The 26,590-nt window shown below is 37.9% G+C and overlaps 1 protein-coding gene and 1 long non-coding RNA gene across 6 annotated transcripts in view; one reads left to right on the top strand and one right to left on the bottom strand.

The window, feature by feature from the left end:
- pth1r (parathyroid hormone 1 receptor) overlaps nucleotides 1–19,648 on the bottom strand; it is a 45,320-nt gene extending 25,672 nt beyond the window's left edge. For 3 of the 5 annotated variants that reach the window (XM_067474038.1, XM_067474040.1, XM_067474039.1), the window contains exon 1: nucleotides 18,482–19,647. In XM_067474038.1, coding sequence (XP_067330139.1) covers nucleotides 18,482–18,550 — 69 coding nt within the window. In that variant the 5' untranslated portion in view covers nucleotides 18,551–19,647. Of the gene's footprint in view, nucleotides 1–18,481 lie in introns of all 5 variants that reach the window. The other 2 variants (XM_067474041.1, XM_067474042.1) reach the window with 2 other exon arrangements.
- Nucleotides 19,649–25,057: 5,409 nt separating this feature from the next.
- On the top strand, nucleotides 25,058–25,691 carry LOC137098564 (uncharacterized). The gene is made up of 2 exons (XR_010910622.1): nucleotides 25,058–25,189; nucleotides 25,303–25,691. It is a non-coding gene; the product is annotated as an uncharacterized lncRNA (long non-coding RNA).
- The last annotated feature ends 899 nt before the right edge of the window (nucleotides 25,692–26,590 follow it).

Below are 26,590 nucleotides of genomic sequence, written 5' to 3'. Positions count from 1 at the left end.
TATCGTCAAAGTAGTATACAGATTTAAAATACACATACATATTTAACAATACTGTATGTATCAACAATTTCATTTTGGTCTTTGAAACGATGGAAAATCAGCCACAGCTCGCTTTATTATTTACTGTTTTTGACAAACCTGGTAAGATTTTGCTGTTCCAACACATAAAGAACAAACATCGTAACTTTTACAATGCTGTTTGAGCCCCAGCGAAGCATTAAGCTGAAATAATGTCTCAGGGTTTATTTTCTTTCTCAAAAACCAGAGGAATTTCTCCTTCATCTGCAGACTCCTGCTCGCAAGGACATAGAAGGGTATCATTTAGCATTTTAAGAAGAGAATCCTGCGTAATAAGTGTGCCCCCTGATTATTTCTGAAAACTATTCCTCCTCCACTGGCCAGTGTCCAAACCTCCAAAGTAAACACAACTCTCACAGGGAGAAACATGGACATTCTGATTTACTGCATTTCATTCAAAACACAGTATTCATTTTGTTAAATCTTTTTGACTGTGTGCCAAAATGAAAATTAGAAAAATACACACCATATAAATATGTGTGTTTTCATCACTGGTCGCTAGAATATAAACTCCACTCGGATAAACCACAGGTTCTATTTGTCTTCGCAAACTGCGGCTTGATGACTTAAACTGCAGCTCTCTCCAAGGATATAAGACCAATATTGAGAGAACTGTATTTAGGCTGGAGTGTAAAGACAGTCGTGTTGAACCACGACGACTAAATACTGACACTACACAGTATGGGATTCAAGGTATATTTGCAGTGTACGTTTCTTATTCTATTATTTTGTTAGTGAATTATTTTAGTAAGTTATATTTAGTTAGAAAAGTTAGTTTTGTCTGGTGCCACAGATGAATGTTCTCAGTGTTGCTTTGGTGATGTTTTAAGATTTTGCAGCAGTAAAAAAACATGGAAGTCATGCACACATTGAATGGAGACACTGGGGTTCCGGGACATTACCAACAGTCTTGATTGTGGACAGCCATACACTTCGTTTTCCTTTTTTCAAGAAAAATGTGGTTAACCAAAGTCATTTCCTGAAATTCCCTACAGTAAATCAGAGAGTCAAATATTGGAGCTTGTAAGGTAGATGTTTCTAAATCACAAAACAGAAGAGAAAAGGATTGAAAAAAAATCACCACTGACTTTAATGGAGTGTCATTATCTGTAACAACTCAGCAATAGATTTTGAGTCAGTAAATCAGATCCCGATAAAGCAAACTCAAAAGAAAGAAATGGTCAAATACAAAAAAAATCTCAAGCATAAGAATGGAAATAGATTAAAGTGTAGCTCGATGTTTTTCCCCTGAACAAACATGACTATAATATTTAATCACTGTATTTTTATAAAACCAACTCATTCGTAATCAGGCTTTAAACAAATTGCATTTCTGCATTATTGAGTGTTGCTGAAGCATCATTGTAGCATAAATTCTGACGCAAGTTATATGGTTTGTGACAAATATGCAACAGCAGAAGCTAAAGCTAAACCTTATATCCTTACGATACTTAAATAAAAATGTCTTTACAATGCTATTTGCTAAATAATGTAACCAAACAAAAAACAATCAAATGTACATATGATGGTTCTCGCTGTTTGACCAGAGAGACTTCAGCTTGAACAAATGAACCAAACTTATCCATAAGATGCTCGCACAGATTTAACTGTTTAAGTCAGGAGGATCATCCAAGTGTGGTCTACTGCCAGAGTTAGAGGCTGAAAATGTTTCATATAGACAGCAAGTATATTATATTTATGGATGATGTGTCAGGAAACGGGTTCATTTAAAAACTGAAAGGTGAGTGTGGTACTGGAACTAGGGAGTAACTTAGAGTGAGACTGTGAGAGCTGACTCTGCTCGGTCAGTCACTGGCTAAAAGCCAAAACTGCATCTGGGATTTAGACAGCATCTCCATCATTGCACCGTAACAAACATAAAATTATATTTCATTTTTCAAAGAGATTCTGATATTCTAGTGAATATCCTCATACCAGTGATGCATATTAAAACAGACTCTACTGTATTAAATGTCGCCATTCAATACAGTAGATTAATGATGCAATGATGAATCTTTAATGGTGACATTAAAGATTCATCATCACAGATTTCTCTGCTAATGTAAACTAAATGTAAAGTTGACTATTTTACACAAGTAACATAGGTTTTCCTTAGAAGTTGATGCAGTAGTTTGTAGATTTAATTGCAGATTAAACTCAATTACATTTCGAAGAAAAACACTGAACATATACTCTTTCCTATTTCAGTGTTGATATGAAAATATGATCATGACTCTGCGAGTACTTTGAGTGGAAACATAAATGATATACATTTTCTGTATCACTTCAGAGGAATCCAATAATGCCCCTCTCTGTTGTCTTATCTGTCAGTGAGGGTGAGATTTTAAATGGGTGTTTAAGTGAGACTTTCCCTTCCGGATCACACTTCGTCACATGCTTGATAAATAATACACAGATAATATTTACTCTGCCTGCTGTAAAGCACCTCTATGATAGGAATACAGTTAAATGTTTGTTTTATGTACTTGTTTTGGTAATTTGCCATTCTTTACACCATAGGCTAACATTCACTTCCTTGTTGTTGGCATATATTCAAAATGTGTTCCCGAGGGCTTTTTGACTTTCCTGTACGTTTTTTTTTTTTTTTTTTTCTCTCCACAAAATAGCGGGTTCTAGAAAATTATAACACCGCTGAATCTTGTTTTTAATGGCCTGTCCTCTATCTGGAAAAATCATGAATATGTTACTTTTGACATATTTCACCGCGTGAATGTTTTAGCGGATGAGGTTCCTGGATATTATAAACTCTATGAGTCAGTGCCACTCCTCTTCAACTGTGCAATTTGCATTTGATGATAAAAACCACAAACCACAAGACTGGTTGTCCTTTGGAAATGCTTGCAGACCGCATTCTGACTTAAAGCAGCATTTAGTTCCTAATTATACCCTGCTCTGGTCGTAAGCCTGAAGAACAGCACTTTTGTACTTGATGGAAACATTGTGTGTGCTCTCAGAGGCAACACACATCTCATGAATCCCTGAGAGTGATTGTGTGTGTTATTCTCTAAATTAAAAGGGCCCATTCTAGTGTTATATAAGTGATTTAATACGCAAAGTATGGACTGTTCCTCTAATAAAACCATGCAAATAAAGCATTTTAATGTTATCAAAAGCTGACAAAAATGTCATAGCTGACGGCTAAAAGGACTACAGCTTACACTGATGTAAATACGGTACAAACCCCATTTCCACACAGTCTGGGACACTGTGTAAAATCTAAAAAGATGGTGAATGCAGTCATTAGCTTTTTTCGGTAAATGTCACAAAAAAACAACACATAAAAAGTTGAAGCTGATAAATTTTATAGTTGTTTGTTGTTGTTTTTTTTACCATATGCAAACGTTTAACTTGATGCCAGCAAAATGTGTCAAAAATGGTGGGACAGGGGCAACAAACGACTGGAAAGGTTGTATAATGGTAAAAAAAAAAAAAAACTAAAGATGGTTCATTGCTCTGTAAGACTGTTTATTCAACACCTTGAGAATAACGTTTCACATAGTGTGTGGATTTCATCATCTACTGTGCATAAGTAGAGTAGTAATATTACATGACTCTACATATAGGAGAAAGGCAAACAACAATACTGGATGGCCGTGATCTTTAGACCGTCGGGCAGCACTGCGTTAAAAACAAATTCTTTGGTGTAAATCTCTGTATCAGCCCAGAAACACCTTTGTAAATGTAAATTTACCAAATGGGAGTTATCACTACATGTAGTGTACAAATACACTTTACCATGCAAAGAAACAACCCCATATAAGGAGTTTAAATTTTCTAGATTTTAAAAACCATAAGAGCTTTTTTCAGATGTAACATACTACTGTGCTGTAGTTATATTTAACTTTGTTTAATGGCATTTAATATAATTTTAGTCACGACATGGCAACGGCTTTAGTCACAGCAGTTAGTAGAAAAATATTGAGACGGTGTCATTAACACATAAGTTCCTTCACCAAAAAACAGATATCGGATCAGATAATTTGAAAAGGATTGTTTATGTGGGTCACTCTAATTAAATAGCCTGAAATCTCGTTGACCTACACTAAAAGTGAAAACGAAATTGGCGAGGTCACAGAAACAGGGATTTACAGTTACAATTATAATGGACAGGAGGTGTGAACTAATGGACCAAAGACAAGGTAAGTTTTAAAATGTCTGAAAGCTTTCCAGTGGCCATTTCATTACCTTTTGTAAAAATGTTGTATATTTTTATACAATACATGATGGCAGAGAATTGGTTGTCAAGTATTGTGTGCGACTCTCAACCGGAACAGTAAATCAGGTGGATGCAGTATGCAAAGCTTTGTTTTTCGTCATTCAAACCATCTTCACCACTGCCGCAAATATTTCAGCTGCTAATTAAAAAGTGCATCCACTTCATTTGCAGAACCGAGTTATTGGAGCCCTCAGTTCACATTCTAATTAGTCATCTTTTTCAATACATATCCTGATAGTTTAACATCACAAAGCCACAGTTTTATTATACATTCACAGGCCTAAATGGATGTTAGCGTCAACCACCACCATCCTGAGCATGGAGATCAGTTTGTTTCCACGAGCCTGTTGTTTAGGCTAGTGGTCAGACAAGACAGGTACCAACATTTTATTACAACTACAGTTAATAAACTAATAAACTATGTGGAAATTTCTGTTTAATAGGTACAATAACCACTCGAAGCTTTTTGTGTGGGAGTTTAGAAAGAAATTGACCAGTTTGACCACTAAGACTGAGCACAGTGATGAACACATTGAAGTCAAAAATCAATGTGACAATGTGACTTATTCTTCCATCCTTAAGAACCTGATAAAAATTGTTTCTGCAGCACAAGTATGTTGTGTGTCACCACCAGACAGAGAGAGCACAGTGCAACAGTGCAATCAGTGTTGTGGATGTAGTTTAACATTTGAGTGAAGAAGGAGCTGAGCACAAAAAGGTGACACATGTAGAGGGCAACCCTCTAAGCAATCAGCCTCCTTTCCACTGTTAGTACCAAGCAACCTGCTGTCTCTGAATAACTGGGGCAAGGACACTGTTTGTATAAGACCCCTAATCGTAACTGCCTCCACAAAGAAGCAACTAAATTGAGGGCTAATTAGACGCGGCCTAATCACCCAAGGTGTCTCTCATTGCCTGCTCATATTCCACTCTTTTGATTTGCTTCTTGAAGAGGTGGTTCAGAGTGAATCTTTTGCACATGGTCACCTTGATTTAAGTGGAGCCATTTTAACAACAGAATTTTACATTATGAACACCAAAGTCATTGTGGCGCTTGTTAATTTAATAGACACAACAAAGAAGGAATCACCCTCTAAAGGACAAAAAAAATTAGTTAAAAATCTAAATGTATTTTATTATAATGTATTAATATCTTATTGAAGTATTTTGCTTCTGCACTGATACTAATAAAGTACATTATGACTTACAGAATGATCTATAAATGTTGCATTTTTCTAAGTCAATAACTTAAATAACGTGCTGTTTAGTTCAAAATTTAGCATTTCAATTGAAATGGCAAATAGAGTAAAACGATTTTTTTTCATCAACATATTAAATAAACATTCTGCTATATTCATTATCAGAAATAACAAAAATGATCAAGGAGGTTCCTGCTATTTGTTTTGAAGTTTTTGTAGATCTTTTAAGTTTTCTAAGACCTCTTTTAGCTGTTTCTCTTCGGGGGGGTCTTCACAGTTGGTTCTAATATCCCTAAAAATATATCCATAAACAAAATATTATATAAATCTGTCCAGCTTACGAAGGTTTACCAATTTAATTTTAAGGTCTTCTGAAAGCCAATTTTTTTTTCTGACTGCCCATAGTGATCTACCCACTTACAAATTCAAAGTGCAAGCCCATCAAGTGTTATCAGTCTATTTTAAAGATCAGACACCTGCTTTTACCTATGATATGTAATTACTTAGAAGGTTTATCTAAGGCAGGGGTCACCAACATGTTGCCCGTGGGCACCAGGTCGCCCACAAGGGGCACATAGCCCGCAGGCCTGTTCTAAAAATACCTCATCATAGCGCCACTTACCTATGAGCTGCATCTAATTTTTTGGTTGCTTTTCTTTTTTAAATCACATTTGATAGTTATTGTGAGAAATCATCAACATGATCTGTGTCTTCACATAGATGAATACGACTCATTTAATTGATTATGAATAATATACGTATAATTAAAAGGTAAATTGAGCAAATGTGTTATTTCAAAAGTGTGTATCAAATGGTTGCCCTTCGCATTAATCTGTACCCAAGAAGTAGCTCTCAGTTTCAAAAAGGTTGGTGACCCCTGATCTAAGGTAATGCAATATGGTAGACTTGGATCAATTGTGCAAAAGAATGAGGCTCCCCATAGAGGCTGAAGGAGGGTATAGTGGCAAGGGAGGACATAAAGTGTTCGGGAACATTTAATAAAGAGGGATGTAGCTTTTTGCTATGATATAATTTAAATATTTTTCTATACTATAGCTTCTTTTTATTAAACTACTTGAGCATTTTATTTACTTCTATATATGTATTTGATGAAGGTCCATTAAATATGAAGTTAATATAAAAATTAAATTCTGCACCACATTTCTCTGCCCAACTTGTAGAAAAAAGCATTTATGCAACACATAAGTTGACTGGAAGCAAAAGAAGTAGAGATCCAATAAAATTCAAGCCATAGATTGCAGTGCATTCTGCAATACAACAAGCAAAACAAGGTAAACACTCCGCTTCTCTGGCAAATATATTTATGTATTTGTTATTTGTAACATCACCTTTACAGGCCTGCTCAGTCTAAGCTGTTTTCTCACAAATGTATTTATATCTAGATTCTAAATGAGCCATTAATAGATGGGCTACACAGATATATGAGATTATAACTGCATTCAAGTAATTTAATACATAATTTACCTGAGACACAAATACTCTTGGGTATAATGCTGTCTGTTCATTGTATACTTCAACTGAGTACTGTAACTGTTAGCTGCTGAGGTCTTTGAACCAGGTTATTATTTAACTGAAAATACTTTGGACTCAGGGGAGAAAAGTAAAAGGCAAACAGTGTGTATGGATGGAAACTGTACAAGTCAATATCACACATCCCACTGGAAACACATCACTAACAAGAAAGACCACTGAAACATGAAATTAGCTGTTAATCCTGTCAACGACAAATTGTTGAAATCTGTAGAATATTTTGTATATCCATTCTTTGAGGCTCCTTTCCTAAGAGTCAAGTAAAATAAAGGTGCAATAATTCATAATGCAATTCATAATTAAGTTTTCGTTATCACTTGTACATGAGAATTGTTGGATTTTCTAGTGTTTAGAATAAACACCTTTCATGGAGGCCTCCATATTACATAAGTTTCTACAGTGACCTGGAGCAAACAAATCCGACAGTAGGAAAGTTGCATTTGCAAAGTTGGTGCTCCTTCACATTGAAATCATTCCATTTTCAAAACACCAGGTGGCTCTCACCACGAAGCAGCTATGGGAAATGTCATCTCTTCTCGATTAAAGTCGAGCAGAAATAATTGGAGAAAGCCTCATATTTTGGGCATGTTTTGAAGGTGTACTGATCAAAGAAAAGGAATGGAAACAGCCAGTCAGGCTGTCGTGGAAAAAAAAAACCTTGTACCTGTGGAGTGGTGTCACAAATGCAATGTCTCCTTGTGCTCACTTGGCATCATTGAGATAATGTGGCTGCTGATTCAGCTTTGCTCCATTATATTCTTGGTTTGTGTGAACATTCTTACCAGACATGTTCACTGGCAACTTTTTATTACTGCTTTATAAACGTTAACTTGCAAAACCCTGTAATTAACGCGTGATAGAAAACCTGATTGCCGTCTAAAATAACATTATCATTTGATAATGCTGCAGGGATCGGCCATAGATGACAGGGCACCTGAGAGACATTGTCTTGATTTTCTTTAAAAGACGACGCCTGCATTCTGTTAGACTTCTGACAGACAGAAAGAAAGACAAAGTGCAGGGCAACCAGAGTGCTGCTTAGCGTATCGTAACAAATGTGCAACGTCTGCTGCTCAAATAGAATTATTTCAAATTGACTGTGACGACTGTGGCACAGGAAGGTAGAGCTGTTGTCCACCTATCTCCCAGTTGTGTGGTCAAACCTTGGCTCCTCTAGTTATTTATCCAGTGTCTTTAATTAGTTAAAATAACTAATTCAATCATTTTTCCCTCATGTCATACTATTACTGAGCCTGTTTAAATATCCACATCAGCCATCAAGAATTTCATCATGAAAGACTGAACTTTAAACAATGACCAATCTCTTCCTATACTAAAAAAAGAACATATGCAACAAAATTAGAGATAACACTTTTATTCTATATGACCTTCGATAAAATTAAACTAATAAATGTCAGTCCAAAGCACTTTGACTATATTTTTCTAACTGTATGCACTAAATGTGCTCTCTTTGGCTCGTGTGTCAAATGCCATGTGGTAATGTAGCAAAGTCAAGCCAAACTCTGCTCTGTTATCTGAACGTAAAGTGTCTGAGATCTCCCCTGTGCTGCAGCATGTGTCGTTCTTACTGATTGCCTAGAAAATCTGCAACTGTGAATTGCACACGTACAAACACAGAAGCCCCTGAGTTTTGCAATGAAAGCGAATAAAGGTCCTTTTAAGAAATCTAGCTTCCTCTTGGCCATAAGCCATGTGCCAGGGGAGTGTCCCTGCCCAAAATTTGAGCAGCTTCCAAATCATGTACACAGCTGGATAATGTGTGAAATGCTATTCTGCTGCTCTTGATAATCTAAAGACCTGACTCAAAGCTGTCTACAAATGGGTCTTCATTTTGTCAGCTTACATTTTGTATTAGCCCTGACGTCACAAAGCCAAGCTAACTTATTTTCTATGTTAGTCAGGTCTTTCTTTTTCAACAAAAACCATTACAAAAATTAATTGATAAAAATGTTTGGTGTTTGAGTCAAAACATTTCTTCATCCAATTATTATAGTCTAGATCAGGGGTGGCCACACTTTTTGGGCTTGAGAGCTACTTCTAAAATGACCAAGTCAAAATGATCTACCTACTATAAAAATACAAAAAAATATTTATTTATGAATATATTGGGAATTGTTTATATGCACAATATATGTTCATGTACCTTGCATAACTGCATGAACCTATATTGCACAATACAACTCTGTATTTTTTTTTTTTTTTTGTTATTACCTTATTCTGATGACTTGCATTGGATAGAATTAGCCAGGGATGCATAGTCCGGAGGCCATCTCACTAGCTTTGGCAGCACTTGGCACTGTTGTGCGCATGCGCAGTGACCCATGCGTCAGAAAAAGTCAGATTTGTGACTGGCGGAGTGAGGACGGATGATGGGCTGACGTCTACTTTGTTAATTCCATGCGATCTACCCACACTACCTTTGCGATCGAACGGTAGATCGTGATCGACGTACTGGGCTGGTAATGTTTAAAACACAATAAGACATATAATGAAAGGTTTTATGTTCTGGTCTGAATATTCTGCAGACAATAAAACAATAGTCTCAAATAATGTGACAACATTACAAAACCCGATGCAATACAATCAAACTATTGGCAATTGAGTCAAAAAAAAAAGAAAAAAAGAAACCTTACACAAGTAAAAGGCCCTGCAATAAACCCTACACTTATAATAGTCACTTTCCTTTCAGGGCTGTGCCTGAATGTGTCCATAGAGATTCCTCAGTCATCCAGGTCATCATTATCCCAAAGGTACCACTCAGTGGCTACTGTACTTGCTTGTGGTTGATAAAAAGAAAGATGCCAGAAATGTGTTGATTTTATTCTGTACTTGCACACTACAATTCAAATACATTTGCAGAAAAAACATTTTTTCTTTGCATACAGCATAAGTGGCTGTAGCTATTGTAGCTACTGCGCAACACACTTTAATCAAGCCCAAAACCCACGCTGAGCATTTTAATAATCAGGAGACACTGCAAATAAACTACACAGAGCTGGCATGGACCCTTTTAAAATCAACAACACCTGACAATCAAACAGTCCAACACATAATGCTGCAACTTCAAATTAGCATAACATGAATTAACATAAATATTTAGATGTGCTATCAGTCTTTTTTCATTTCTGTGCAGTCCACCTTGGGATGTTGCTTCAGTCACAATGTCACACTATCACCTTCTTTCAGACAAGTCCTGCTGTTCACATATTCCTCATTCCCCATCACTGCCTGAGTTTCCCCATTCTACTACAACTGTAATGCTTCATAAATAACATTATGCAGCAATTTTGATTGGAAATTATTTTCTAAACCCCATTTTAGTTGTTTTTAAATTGCATGGGGTTTACAGTTTTTTGAAATGGCTTTGTCTGATCTGTGTCATTGGGTATATCCCAATATCTCTCTCTCTCTCTCTCTCTCTCTCTCTCTCTCTCTCTCTCTATATATATATATATATATATATATATATATATATATATATATGGTTCCACTGTGGCGACCCCTGAAGGGACAAGCTGAAAGCTGTTGATTTTGTATTTAGGAAAGTACATTAGAATGAGTCTGGGGTTTCTGTTCATTTGAGACTCAATCCCTGAGGAACGATGGGGGTGGGGCTGCACAGGACTGTCGGTCATTGACCAAGGCATTTACAGAGTTGAAAAATTTCGCGTCACCTCCAGTGAGGCACTCTGGGATTCCAAGCATATTCTCTGCAAGGAAGTCTACACCACAATATTGATACAGCAGGTAACAGATGAAAAATGGTCTTATAGGACACCATTCATCTGGGAATCAATCGGTTTCCTGACTTTCTGGATTGTTACAATATACTGCTATTGTTCGATTTCTTAGTAGAGTGAATGCAGTAAAGGGAATTTAAAAAATGTTGATATTGGACTTTCTCGTGCAGCAGCATGCAGAGGATAGAAGCCAGACCCCCCTATCAAAGACTGACAGAGAAGAGACAGCCTGTCACTCTGTGTCAAACGTTTGACATACGGCCATGGTTTTAAGTAACTCTGAGACAAGCTGCACTATATACAACATATCTAGAGTAGTTGTAAGTTTCAGCCGAAATGCAGAAAGCTGTAAAAAATAACATTTCTTTCTGTCATTTACCAAAGCAACTCGGGTATCATTAAATACTGTCCTCTTTGTCAAACGGCTACACATTGGCTTCTGAAGATGCATCATTCACTGGCCTTAAATGGATAATTAAGTTGTCAAGATTAAACAACGTGGGCATAAATACATTCGACATCACCACCGACTCGAACTCAGTCTAAACAGCCAAGTGGCAGATCTTTATGAATGCTGAAGTTCATAGGGCAGAGGCACGTCATTAAAATATTTGTTAGGAGTGTAACTTTTTCAGTGAGGTGTAAAAGTGGTATTGAGTTACACATACTCTAACATTCTTCAAGTGGAAAAGTAAAGAAAAAAAGCAGAGGTCAGGGTAAGTCACGAAAACAAGCCCTTTCCTGAGTCAAACACAGCCATGGTATAACCTTACCATGCTGGTAAAACTGAAGACTTCTATTAAAACACAAATTATGAGTCAGACTCACAGGCCTTCTAAATACTGAGCAAATTGTCAGTCGATACAAAAAACCGGTAACCATGGCACAGAGATGAATTTCTAAGAGAGAGCTCAAGAAAATGAATTATCTCAGGAATCTTCCCAAATACTGTTAAATTTTTCAGTGAACTACTATGCGTGGAGCGTTTTATTAAACCACAAGTTGCCTGTGTGAGCCGACTCCCACACTAATCCCAGGAAAATTCAGACAAACTTGTTAACGGACCAGTGACGACAGCAAGTGACTCCCAGTCTGCAGTGACAAGCTGCCGAAAGCAGCTGACACCTCCACTCTGCTTAAATCCACATTAAGTCCTGTAAAACTACATTACAAAAGAGGATGTCTCAAATCTGCCGACCGCATAATCTGATTTGGATGGAGAAATTGCATCTTGACCAAGGTGGGTATACTGTGCCATCTGTGCACTAGAGCACACCCTCTCTCAGATCCTGCATCTTCATATGCAGAGCTACTGCAGATTCCCATTTCTTCACAGTCCATCACACACAATTACATGATACTGTCAGAGCTGAGAGCGTAAACATGTTATTTGCAGTGTGTTTCAGTGACTCAGTTATTTGATATTCACTAAGAAGTGAGTGCAGTGTTTCTGGACTGTCTCCTCCGAGCTTCATCCTTCCTCTGGTTGAAGCACTATCCACAATCATGACTCAAATACAACATTAAAGGTTTCCTGACCAATTGTCATCCTTTATCTCTTCATTCACATATGGCCACTGACTGTAAAGTGAGGTTTCAGGGTAATTTTCCACCAAGACTATTCAAGAAAGAAATCTTTTGCAGACATACAAACATATGAAACACTGTAATATACAAAAGATGATGTGTGTTTAAAGTAATTATTGCTTGACAATCATTAAATCCATTCATATCACGACCTAATATGATAATGTGTTGACAACTTTTACCATTTTACAGACTGAGGCCTGCTTACTCCTGCATAGCCTGCAGGAGTGACATCATTCAGTTCTCTTATCCTGTTCAGCAGAGCAATAATGTGAACCCACTGTTTGCACTAACACTGGTCCAAACAGACACTAACACCAGGCTGTTGCAAAGACATTGTGAGTCAAAAATCACTCTGTTTCCCAGACTCACAACGCAGTCAACAAACGTTTGAAACCCATATTTCTAGAATTAGTATATGTATAAATGTACTTAAATCTATACAGAACTCCAGAGTTTGCCTGGGATTTTTTCTTTGGACTTTTTATTATTAGAAAAATTTGATTCTAATCTGTAATATAATATAAATACTACCTTGTATTTTATTGTCATTTAGCCTACCAAAGTGCTAACTTCTCAGTCGTCTGTATTATTCAATGAAACCTATTCTGAAGTAAAAGTAGAAAGGCAGGCTGAGAAAAGTTAACACGGCAAACTGGTTGATTGCAGCACTTCAAGCTCTATTTTCAGAAATGGTGACATATGATAAATAATCATTGGGTGCTGCCACGAATGTAGACCAATCAAACGCACAATTAGCAGTTGTGTGTATTTTGGAACAGGGGGAACAGTTTGAAGTGGATCCAACATAAAAGCTTTTGCTGTCTTTGTGGGGTAGATGAATCAGCTATACTGCATGTTGAACTAAATTAGCTGATAAGACTTTTTTGTCCTTTTTGGTGTTGCACGGATGTTGCACAATGTGGAAAATGATATGAAAGGATCATACAAAGAGACAGACATTTTCAGACATCTAGCTCCCTCTACCAGCTCCATCATTTTAATTCAATTTAATTAATTATACTTTAGTTTAACCTTCATTTGACCAGATTAATGACTATGAGACGATTTAAAGTGACTCCTGGAAATGAAGCCGCCTAATTAAAGCTTTAATGGAAAACTATCCTTTCAGTGCCTAAGAATTACAATCATCGTCAAATTTTTAATGAGCCAATGTTTGTTTGTTTTCATTTCTATTCATTTTTTATTTTGTAGCACCTTAGTTCCATTTCCTGTTTGACTTTTTGGTTGCTGTGTTTGATGTGTTTTCCTATTTAATTCGTTAGCTTGTCCTGTTTTGTTAGCCACCTTATGCCACACACCTCGTCTGCACATTTGTTTGGATTCCTTTTGTTGGGCTCTGGTTCTCCTCGTGTGTTCATTGGTCTAAGCTTTGGTCCTTTATTTGTCCCTGTTTGTTTATCCCCTTTTCCCGTGAGGGTTTTGGTTACTGTTTATCTCTGCTTGTTTGGGTTTGTTTAGACTCCGTGTTTAACTTTTATTTATCCCTGTCAGTCTTAAGTGTTTGGTTTGGTTATTAATTTATTCCTGTCTGTGCATTTAAGCATTTCTTAGTTTTTCTGTTTATCCTGGTTAATTTGTCTCTCTTAGACTATTTGTACGGTCTATCTCTGTACGTGTGTTTAGTTACATTGTTTACTGGCTTTGACTGATCCTTGTATATGCGCAACCTTCTTAGGTAATTGTTTCTTCTTATTAGTTTTACCATCATTTCTGTTTTTACTATTAAGTTCTATTTAACAAGTTTTCCTAGTCGTCCCTGTGCAGCGAGTTTCTGTTTTTCTGCATCTAATAAAGTTAATAAAGTTTTTCATTGCCCTTCCTCTCGCCATCTCCTCACTTGGGTCTTAAAAAAATACACTAATTATTACAAAATTAGTTAACGTACAAATATGTCACAGCTTCCTCAATGCCACTGCCTGCTTTGTCTGTAAAAGTACAACTAATCACAATATGCTATGAGAATTTTACATAATCCTATTAAATAGAAATTAAACAGCATTAAAATGTTATATCCCACTATTGTTCTTACAGCTAACGTTGACTGTGAGTCCACATTCTTGCTTATCAATGAGCATTTTGTGTGGATTCACATGGATAGTGCTCCCTTGCTCTGGTATTCAGCTTCCTTCAGTGCGAGAGCTCACATTAGTTCAATCTAAGGAATGTGGGGGAACAGTAGGGTTTGATAAATTAACGAGCACATTACTGCAAATGTGACCAGTGTCAATAATGTAATAAACCAACTCGAAATCCCAGTGGAGATTGGTTAACCCAAGCGTCAGGGCACAGCACTGATGGATTGTCAAACACCTTTAGTTTAGCTAAAAAAATCAATTCAATGTGTTACAAAAATAGCAGATAACAATATCTGTACCGTGTGTATTTGTTTCAAGGTACCAATTATGATTAACAAGTTATAAGTAATTCTTGACCTCAACATTACACTTAGCTTCTTAATCATTGCTGACATGCCTCCTACTGCTTTTCTTCTCCCTCCCGGGAAAGTAAAGGTCACAATATGAAGCCTGCCCTGCATCACACACAAACGCTGACGCGCGCAAACAGCCTTTTAATACCTGCTGCATAAAAACATCTGAGGTGGGTTAAATAAAGAAATGACCCCCAGTTAACAGAGTTGTACACCGAGGTGAGCAAATTGATCCCGGCAGGGATCGATGTCTTAATCGGGCCTGTGTGCACTGCCTGAGTACATACATACACCACATGATCACAGCTGTGGTATTTGCTTTTGTTGAAAACATCGAAAATTTTGGGACAAATTCCTGTTGTCTGACTGAGCGAGTAGAACATTTACCATTAAAACATGTCTGATCGTTTGATAAACATAGATTGTCTTTATGTAAATAGTCCATTTACACTGATCTAAGGGGACATTAAAATTTGGTGAATATGTATCATTTGTTTGTCAAATGGAGATTATGAGTCTTGCATACTGTATCAGAAACAATCCCCACTTTGTTTGTGTCTCTGAAAGATAATGAGAATTTGCAGAAGGGTGATGACAATAATTCTCTTTAAGTCTATGAAATGTGTTGAATTATAAAAATGTCACAATGCAGAAAAAAAAAAGTAACACGCTATCACTCAACCAGCAAAGAAGCCAGCTGCATCCTCTTGCATCAGAGAAAGTTTTTGAAATAACTATTTGCATAATGCTGCTGACTAAGTATAATTAGAAGAGGCAGTTAAACAGACCATAGTCTCTGCAGTTTTGTTATATTACTCAGTGAAATTCAAACTGGTGGAATATATATTAAAGAGATGCTTCACTTCATTCTTATGCAGACACATGCATACTATAGCCACACAAACTCATACAGAAGGGGAAAGAAAATTATCATAAGCCAAGTTGAACATCGGTTAAGCAGGCATGCAGACATGAATTTCACTAGCAAAGCCTATTTTGCAAATGCACCAGCAGTTCATATGAATTAGTGAGGTGTTATCTGCTGTCCCTAATTACCAGAGACAGATTGAGATGAGATTATCCTGCACTCTAATCTGTGTTATGGGGCAACTGTGGCGCAGGAAGGTAAAGCAGTCGTCCACCAATCTCAGTGGTTGGATCAATCACCGGCTCCTCCAATTGTAGCTGAAGTGTCCTCGAGCAAGACACCGAACCCAAACTTAGTTGCTCCCAGTGAGCATTGGCCAGCCGCATAGCAGCTGCCCCATCATTGTATGAGTGTGTGTGTGTGTGTGTGTGTTTGTGTGATTGTGAGTGTGAATAGGTGGATAAGAAGTTGTGTAAAGCGCTTTGAGTGAGGTTGAAAAGTGCTATATAAGCGCAGACCATTTACCATTAATGAATTTCCTTTAAAGATGATTTAGCAGAGAAGGATGAAGCTATTCTAAAAGGTTATTGGAGGGAGCGTTGCAGCATGTGCTCTTTAAGACCATGACATGTAAAATGATACACGAGGAGCAAAAGTGAGTCAGTAATTAATTGTAAAAACGTACGTTTTGTGTGCACTTTATATAAAACACTCTGTTGAGTATCATCCATTTTGATGCCCTTGTGCTTCCATACTGATTTATCATGTGAACTGTTTTCTGCTGCCTTTTAACAACTCTGTAGTTTATTTTAGCATTACTGTGACAAACACTATGGGTGGAACAGACAGTTACAAGTATGCAGGTTCAACACAACACTAATTTAACTACTTAATCTCTGCCACATTGCAGAACCAAACTACTGCTTCTCTGCAAATAAAGTTCTTGGCTAAAGTTGCTATTTTCCACATCTCGTCAAACTAGTCAAAACTGCCTTGTGCACTACAAAACATGACAATCCTCACAGTCATTCAGTCCAGTGCTGACATAATGTTTGGCTGTGGCAGGCAGATACAGATTGAGTCCTTTTCAGTGAGGATCCAGACACATGCAAGTCATCATGGAGAAAAACACAGTCATGAGGTAGAAATTAAATGCTCACTAAGGTTTCTGAAAGCAGCGCTTCCGTTTAATAAATGTAATGAGTGAGGCAGCGAGGCCCGCTGAACAAAGGCTAGTGCTTTGTCTGAGAGCTGTCACTGCTGCATGCCGGCTGAGGTGTAAAACCCCAGACAGATATTCCTATCAGCCATTTTCCTTCGGATAAAAATGGTGGATAACGCCTATAGACCCTGCCTGTTGATAACGGTGCAGTAACGAATATTTTTATTTATGATAACAGGATTTGATCATTGCTGAGCCTGTGGAAAGTGGCACAGTCCGGAAGTTTGACAACTGTATGTCCCGGGTTCTAAAGCATTTTGTTCTTTCTTTACACAGATTTACTGACTTTCCACTTTTAACTTTGCATGTCAGTGAAATCAACATTGCATTTGGTCAAAGTTTGGGGAAAAAAAAGACTTTTTTGTGGAGAAGAAGACTAAGCAAACAGCAAACTTAAAAACGGGTAAACACCATTCACAGACAGAGCCTTATAACGACTGAATGTTGAATCAGCTATAAATACACAGCTATGTATAATTGTTTTCCTCTGCCATCTAAACCAATGAGCCTAGAGGTCCACTGCGGTACAGTGATGGACCACATCACTGGGAAAATGCACTGTACCTCAGAGCCTGGGCGAACTGCCTGTTGAATGCACAACTGCCTCAGCCAAAACACACAGAACCATCTTGGGGCACTGCTCTGCCTGCACAGTGTGTGTGTGTGTGTGTGTGTGTTGTGCACAGCCGGCCTTCTGGACACAGCTATGGCAATATGTGAGAGTGCAAATATAAATCACATTGTCGGGCAAACGTAAGCCATTACAGATGTGAACCCGAAGACAAATTGTTCAGGTGCTGCTGTAATTATGAATGAAATACTTACTCTTGTTCCGACTGCAAGAATTGCTTCAGTTCAAGCAGGCGAGAGTTCAGCAAAGTTAGGAAACAATCTGTAGTAAACACCAAGCGCTGCAGGAACAAGGTTACCGGCAATGGTTTTGCACAAACACTGAGTTTCAGTCAAGTTACAAAACTGTGAAAATGCATGTCAATACACAAACCACAGCTGACATGCAATTTATCTGCAATTCAGCCAGTGCTCTCTGCAACAAAGCAATTTCAGAAAAAAAAGTCTGACATGCACACATGCAGCACTGAGACACATAAACAAGGTGATATGAGTACAAAGCTTTCGACTGTACCCATCTTCCCTCCTCAGTCTTTTAAGTCAGCTTTGACCTTTTACACATGTAGCCAGTGCTATGATCCAAAAGTGTGATTACAGGCAACCTTAATTCTAATTTGAATGGCTTTTAATGATGGATCAGTCACAAGCTGAAAGTATATACTTGCAGGTTTTGTCTCGTTGTGTAATTTGTCCCCAACATTTACAGAAAACAGTCACATTAAAATAAAGGGCTGTGATAATAGCTGCTCTCCTGCCCACTCACACACGCTTGTCACTGATCTGTGCAGAGGAAGCACCACTGGACCTCTGCAGTTCATAGGTGCAACATCGAAGTGACATTTGGATTATTATACAACACGCACGTGTGCGTAAATATATAACAAAAAATGACTTACCAGACATAAACTGCTGAGCAGTGAGATGAGAAGAAAGTCCAGATTGTGGAGCAGGTGAGCGGATCCCATCCCTGCCTGAGGCAACTCTACCTCCAAGAGTCCTTGCAGGGCTCGAACAGACGCTGGTGATGCTCAGACGAAATTATTTAATCTACTTAACTCTCTTCAAAGTGGAGCCAGTGGTGTGTTTTCACTCCATCTGGCCCGTCGATGATTATGGCGGCTTGTGAAATCATAACTCTGTAATCGGCTCGCTCTGCCCTCGATTTAATTTCCTATAATCTACTATATAGTCCTGCTCAGTCCGCTCTCTTTATTTCTCTGCATCTGTCTTTTTTCCCCCTCTTCTGAAATTACATCCACATGTCAGAACTATTTATGTCGCTCTCGCTCTGCGGTGGGAAGTTCAAATGATTCTTTGTAGGGAAGAAACCAACGCTGTATTTTTAGGTCTTTTAAATTTCCCCTCAGACTAACTTAAACACTTCAGTATGGAGCTGTGCGCCTTTATGCGTGTTCCACTCGCCGCTTCCAAATGTTAGATCAGTGGTGGCGAACATAGGCTCGAAATGTATCACTTCATCACAAGTCGCTGTTGATTTCACAATCTGATTCCCTCTGAGTCATGTCACCATCAACGCAGCCTTCTACTATCGCGCAGTCGGCGGTGCGCCAGCAGGATTTAACACGGGCTTCACTGGCAACGTTTAGCAGCGAGGGTTCACACAGCGGAGCATTTTTTTAACTTCTGTTAGATTTATCTGCTTCATTTGCGTGACTTTGCTCAATCAAACCAGTGTTGAGCTTTCACTTTTTTTTGGTTACGCTTCGTGTTTTGGCCCATTCACGAAAACGCACCATGGAAACATAACGTTTCTACAAATTCAAGTCGTGTTCAAGTATAACACAATCTAGCGTGGCTGTTGATGAATGTATGAGACTCTCAGACGGACTCTTGTAAAAACGGGCTAAAAGAAGAAGAGAAACGCCAACTTGCCTTCGAGAATATTTACTTACTAGCGAGAGAAAGGCCAAATTCACCTGGACGGAGACACAACGCGCAGACGCCTGAGTGTTTTGCGCAGATTAAACACAGAAGTTGAAGTTTCTAATGTTGAGTAGCGTCTCCAGATGTGGCAGGCGGCAGGTCGTGTTCAGCAGTATGTGGATGGAAAAGGGGGGGGGGGGGGGGGGGGGGGCGGAAAGGAGGCAGGTAGGGTGGAGTGTAAAAGCCTCTGATTGGTGCGCAGCCTCTTACGTTGGAATAAACCACGACTCTGAAATGACATATTTTCTCACCCCTCAAACAAACTCTACATTCAACAGATCGCAGGGCCTTTGCCAGACCACTTTTTCCCCTGCAGTCTCTCAAAAGTTGCATCTAATGGGATTAGATTACTCAGACATAATGCAGAAGATGTGTCCGTTTTGCTGCCGTTTACATTACGGCTTCAGAAACGTGTAAAACAGGGCTCAACGTATGAGCACTTTTTTATGTAACAATAACAACATTACTACTGCCACGACTGTTACTACTACAACTAATAATAATAATAAGGTAATAATAATAATAATAATAATAATAATAATAATAATAATAATGCATGTATTCCATGTTTCTTATGTTTTGTAATTCAAGCCAATATGTAAAAATGTGTTGTTATAAGACAGTATAACAAGTTTATTAGACTGCATGATCAATATTCAAGCACCATTTTTGGAAAAAGTTGGAGCAATATGTATAATTTAAATAAAATCAGAATGCATTGTTTTGCAAATAATTTAAAACTTAGGTTTGTTTGGAAATAGTACAAAGACAACAAATGTTTGAACTGAGAATTCAAAATTGGTATTATCTTAAAATCTATGCTAATTTTGGAACAACTCAGCACCACCTCTTCCCTTCACAACACATTGTAAGTGCTTGGAAACCAAGGAAACAAATTGCTTTAATTTTGATATTTTTTTTCCCAATCTTGCTTGAGATGGGGTTTCAACTGTTCACTAGTTTGAGGCCCTTCTTTGTCATATTTTTTTTTTTTTTAATTTCATAATGCTTAGAACTTCATAATGCTTAGAGCTGTTTCTAATGCAGTGCTGCCTCAGTCCCCAAAGCTTGTGACAGAATTAGTTTTGGCCTTTTTCTTGTGTACAAAGATTTCTCCAGATTCTCTGAATGTTTTTTGCACAATATATGATGAACTTCATTTGCAGTTGTATATTGAAAACATTATTTTTGAGGAGCTGGACACATATTCTATTTTATTTCTAACAGAGAACGAACCTCACTTCCATAATTTCGTCTGAATGTTGTTATCATAACATCTTCAGTTGTGAAATGTTGCACCAGGAGTTTTTATTAGCGTTAATCAAAGTTTTTGGGTTGTTGTTGTTGCTCCTCTCCATTTTTGACACATGATTCTAGAATCAAATTCAAATCCAAAGGGAACATATTTTTTGAGAATCAGCTTTCCAATTTTCAACATGCTGTCCTTGTTTCAATCAATTTGCAAATTATTGCATTCTCTTTTTAACATATGTTTTACACAATGTTTCAACTTTTTTGGAAATTGAGTTTGTGTGTATTCATTTTTATTATTTTCAGACAAAGATCTCTGAATACATTATTAAATTAATTAGTTAATCAGCATTTCTTATATAATTAGGAAAAAGATGATAAAGTGTGCTACATTAATTTTGTGAGTATTTTGTGAGCAGTATGAGTTAAATGTTCAAGCTATTAAACCACACAGGAAAACAGTTCTGATAATTGTGGTGATTGCTGAATAATTGTGCAATTCAATAATCATTTTATTGGGTTTACTGTCTAACACACACTGAGGCCACAAACTAAGACATGCTGAAAATACATTTTGGTTTTAAGCTTTCACTCCTGACATGCAGTCATAGACTACTGTTGTTCACTGAAACAACATTCAATGTCTTATCCAGTGGAGAAAGAAAAGTGCCAATATTAGCCATTCGCTGCCACAAGTTAGTGGCACACAAAGTGGAGATTTGGCACAAAAATTGCCTACAATACCTCAGAAATCTTCTTTCAAATATGGCCTGTAATCTGCTTGGATCGATTTTCAGAAACTCATTAGAGGTCAGGGTCGCTGTGACTTCATGCCATTTTATATAGAAGACTGTAATATATGGATGAAATGTCTGGAAGAAGATCTCGATTAGTCTATAAGGATTCAACTATGTTTGCATTGTAACACAAAGAGTAGACAGGTACTGGGAATTACTTGAATGTCAAATGAAGTAATTAAATTAATGAATCATAAGTGAATAACAGCTTACACTATAAAGTTTATTCTGTGACTGTCAAAAAAATAAATAAAAATGATGAAAAGGAACCGAATATCATATTTTGGAGTGTGGTGCTTTGCTCAGTTAATCAAGCCAAAAGCCCAAATGGAAACAATCTGAGACATTTTCACTATAACACACAGGGACCATCATTTCCAGCATGAGCACAGCACCTGCCTCACCATCTTGTGCATGAAACAATCTGCCCGTTATGAAACATGTTGTGCTTGTACAGCACTCAGAATATTAATATACTGTCTTTTTCCACTTCCATGTTTTCTTTCCTCTTTTGTGCACTCATCTGTCCAAGGTTATGGTAATAAGCAATATCCTCAGTCTATATAAACCCAAGCTTCATTCCCATTAAATATAGGCTTTTTCTTATAGGCTGCTACTTAACGATCATTGTTAAAGCTGTCTTCAACAAACAGCCAGCATGAAGAGATACAGTATGTGACTATACATTTGTCATCTGCCATGCAGTGTATTGCATCCTACTGGGTCTTCAGTGGAAACTCAAAACACTGTGAGCAGCAGATTAACAGGGGAGACAGATTCATGACATGTGCATAATCTCGAATCAGTTTCCAATCTGTCAGGCTCGCTCTCTGTAGCCCCTTCCTCACTCATTCTCCGTCTCCCTGTCTCTTTAAAAACAAAACAAGCTTTGCCTTTGAAGCATTCTCCCTGAAAGGTTACAAATGCCTGTAAGCCAGACAAAGTATCTTCATGCCACTAAGCCTTTGATATGGTACTTATCCTGTACTATGCAAATCTTAATTATTCACCTGGTAATCTTGTCCTGCAGTCTTCACCATCATATTCATCAAAGAAAAAAACCTGGTATGCTCCCTGACATTCTTCAGAATTTATTTATATCCTGCTCCTATGAGTATCCCAAGTGCTGGGCAAATGTCACCCATTGCAGGCAATAAAATGAGATGAGAGCTCATTAACATGGGGCAAAAATTAACCATTTTTTTAAAGAGTTCACTGAGCCATTTGTAGCAGCACAGTTTTTATTAAGATACATGTCGTTTTCTTGGAAAGATCTTGGCAAGCTGCCATCATAGTCACATCCCACTTAATTCTAAGTCAGTTTGGTGTTGGTGCTTCTGCTTTTTGTTAATTTGTATCAGTAGATGATGAGAGTCAGACGTCAATGTCCGTGGAACACAATGTCAGGAAAGGGAGAAATTTACAATTATCATGGGAGATGGACGTAGATTTGTGCCCTGAATACACAGTGTGCAAGACATATACAGACAGATATCTGACTCCATCACTCCATTGTGATCACTGCTGTTTTTGTTTCCTTATTGATTTGAGACATCTTCCTGAATCATCAACTAGCTTTTTATTGGGTACATAACCGTCCATCTTGGACAACCAAGTGGATTTCTTTCTTTTACAATCTAATTTACAAGTCAACACTCCATCATAACTCAATTTGTTCCTGACATATTCATTGAAAGGAATCAAGCAATGAGCTGTACTTCATAAAATGACTTTAAGGGGAAAAAAATTGAACAGTAAATATTGTTTTATGTATGGATTAAGATGTCAAGACTTCTATTTATGCCAACGTTTTTATCTTTTCTATTGGAACATCTTTCATTTCCATACACACATTTTTACTTGTTCACATGAGCCTCATGTGATTCTCACGTTTCCACCGCTGCAGTCCTTTAAAGCAGATAGAATTTTTTTTCATTTTTAATGGTTTGTATTTAATGTATTTTTGGTTTGAAGGTAGAACGCATCATCGTCCTCCTTTTGTCTCAAAACATTTGGTGAAATTCCCCAGAGGAAGGAAGCTTTATTTCCAGTGGGATCAGGGTCAGCTCATCTTCTCTAAAGTAACACTTGTTGGCTTGACAGCTCACCCTCTCTGGTCTCCCAGAGGTACACTCCAGAAATAGAGTAAAGATATAAATCTGTCCCTGACACCCCAGATACAGGTTTTACACACACACACACACACGTCTATAGCTATAGGCCAGTTTCATGGAAGATATGGGTCAGAGAGACAAGGTGGTGTACAGTAACTGGGGACTTCTACTGACCTCTAGACATAGCTAAAGATCACACAAACATCAATACTGTAGGTCACACATTGTCCTTTGAATTGGAATCGACAAAGGATTTAATGTGAAAGCCACCCAAGCGTTGAAATTTCACTTTGGTATAATTATCCCTGTGAAACCCAAAGATCCAGGCAAAAGCTGTCCAGTTTTGCACTGCTGATGGTTTGAAAAAGATGTGTTACAATGAACAATTGCATGTAGTGGTCCGTCCTGTATGAGATTACATAACTGACAAAACAGAAACTCCTTTCAGAGGATTGACAAACCAACAGAAAAAAAAAAAAGTATTGTACTATTTGTCATTCAATAATGTCCAGCAGTGTCAACAAATTCCTAACTACCCAACGTGTTTTGCAACAAGACAGTGGTTTTTAAAAAACTCGCACTCAGCCAGAGAGAAAACCAAAAGCTTGGGTAGTGTGTTTGTAATGCTACAGTCTCCTAAGAAGAGAATTACTTTGTATAACCAAATGGAGCAGGAAGTTGAAAGTGTCCGAAGTCTCCGAAATGTGCAGTTTGTGGCTGTTTCAGAGTTTTTAATCATAGCATAACATGACACAATCTTCCTAACAATTCCAGATGGAGCTTGACTAAGTGTGTAGGTGCAGCATTAAGGATTTTGGATCACATGGTTTTAAAAGTCGGGAGTCAAAGGTCCCTTTGAATTTTCAAAATAGCAGTTGACAAAAAAAAAATCATACCACTACCATTCGGTAGCTGATGTGGAGCTTTCAAGCTTAAGAAGTCTTTAAATTGCTCGGAAAAATCCCAGCCGAGTCACCCTCAGGCAGAACACATGTATCACCTCATGTAGCAGAACAAACTGTAGCAGCAAATGTTGAAATAAATGACCTACTAAATCCTCGCATCATTGCATAACATTTATATATAAAGTAACTCTGCATTGTAAGTTTTAGCAAAACATGTCTTCTAATTCACATCTATGAAATCCAGAATCAAGTGCAACAAAAAAATCCAAAAGAAGCACATATGATACATAAAAGCAGTTTACTCTGAAAGTTACGTGTGGACGCAATTAAGGTTTAACTTTGCTCCAGTGCCCTTAAAAAAGAGATCAGGCTGGTAAACAAATATGATTTGAACAGAGCAGAGTAGGTCATTAAACAGATCAATAATGCAACAAGAGGGTTGTTTTTACCTTTAACCCAGTAGAGATCACTACAGAGGATGCAATTTTAAACTGAACCAGAGGTTATCGGTGTGAGTTGGCGGTTAGCGCTGTCCCCTCACATCAAGGGCATTTTGGTCGCTGTATGTTGGAGATTGTCTGTCTACTGCTCTGGTGAGTCAAATTTAGAGAATGAATCTCCCCAAGAGGATCAATGCACACGACATACTTCAATACATCTTTTCTTGATTCTCATTGACTCATGAAAGTCAAACGTTGTTCAATAGGTCTGAGGGGACCAGATGCTGCCAGGGAGAACGGGGCTTTGATAGAATGAACGCAGTGGATCATCTACCTAATGAGTGGAAAGCTTTGCACAGCGCTATCTTGAATCGGCCCGAATGATTTAGCAGCTGGTCTCAACATGCAAATGGGCAAATGACTCCACTGGTTCTGGGTGTAAAAACCTCCAGCGAAAATAGGGGCAAGGTGAAATGAAGAAGACTTGTTCCAGACAGTCAAACTGTGGATTTGAAAGAAGACCAAAGGGGGGCGCTGTGGCTCAGCTGCTGGCTCTGCCATCCGGGTGTGATAGCACAGATGGTAACTTCTTATAACTTATAGGCCTGCAGACGGACATCTGGCTCCTGAATAAAGGACACATCTTCCTCTCTGAGCGTAATCTTTTATTCTTGAACCTTCTGCCTTTTACCACTGAGGACACATTTTGATGTAGGGGTGATATTTAATTGATGGTGAAAGAATGAAATCAGGAATAATTAAAACCCTGGAATTGCACCTTTCAAATTCCCCCCCTGGCAACACACACACTCATGCACACACCAATTAAAGGGACAAAACAAACACGTTTTATCAAGTAAGATATAAAGCCTATAATAAAAATTAGGAAAATGTTTGAACAGAAATAATTCTGTCAGTCACTAAACAAGAGTGTTTATATTATTTTTTACTAAGTAAGACGTTGTGCCAGACAACATGGCAACAGAATCCATGTTGGAGTAAAGCCTATACAGACTGGCACCATCACCCCTTCTGCACACTAAACTGTATACCACATTGGGTTCTAGTTGGACAGGAGACAGTTTAATTACACGCTTGCTCACTTCACTGACTGCCTTGTGAATTTGATAATGAACACGTCACATCTACCAGGAACCCAGCTGGAATTAATCTCCTTATTAGTATTAACATTGGCATGGACGCACTATATCCTGAGTGCTGGTAAATGATCACAGTGGAGCAGTGTCACCACAGCTCCACAGAGAGGTAACACGGAGCCATAGGGGAGTTATGGTCTGTTTATGCAGTTACAGAGTGCTGCATATTCTTAATACTGCAATTTAAGCCAATCGAAATTTGAATGAAAGCGTCGCACCGAGACTGAAACATTATACAGCACACGTTCAAATTGATTGGCAGGTATTTTAACCCGTATACAAACATATAACCAACATCTATATCTAAAACCTAGATTTTATTTTTTTACACTTTTTACTGACTGATTGGTTCTGGTCCAATTGTTTTGTACATAGCAGGCAACTAGGTCTATATTTA

This window comes from Channa argus, chromosome 14, assembly GCF_033026475.1.
Source record: "Channa argus isolate prfri chromosome 14, Channa argus male v1.0, whole genome shotgun sequence".
NCBI classification, from domain to species: domain Eukaryota; kingdom Metazoa; phylum Chordata; class Actinopteri; order Anabantiformes; family Channidae; genus Channa; species Channa argus.
This window is presented reverse-complemented; position numbering and strand designations above follow the sequence as displayed.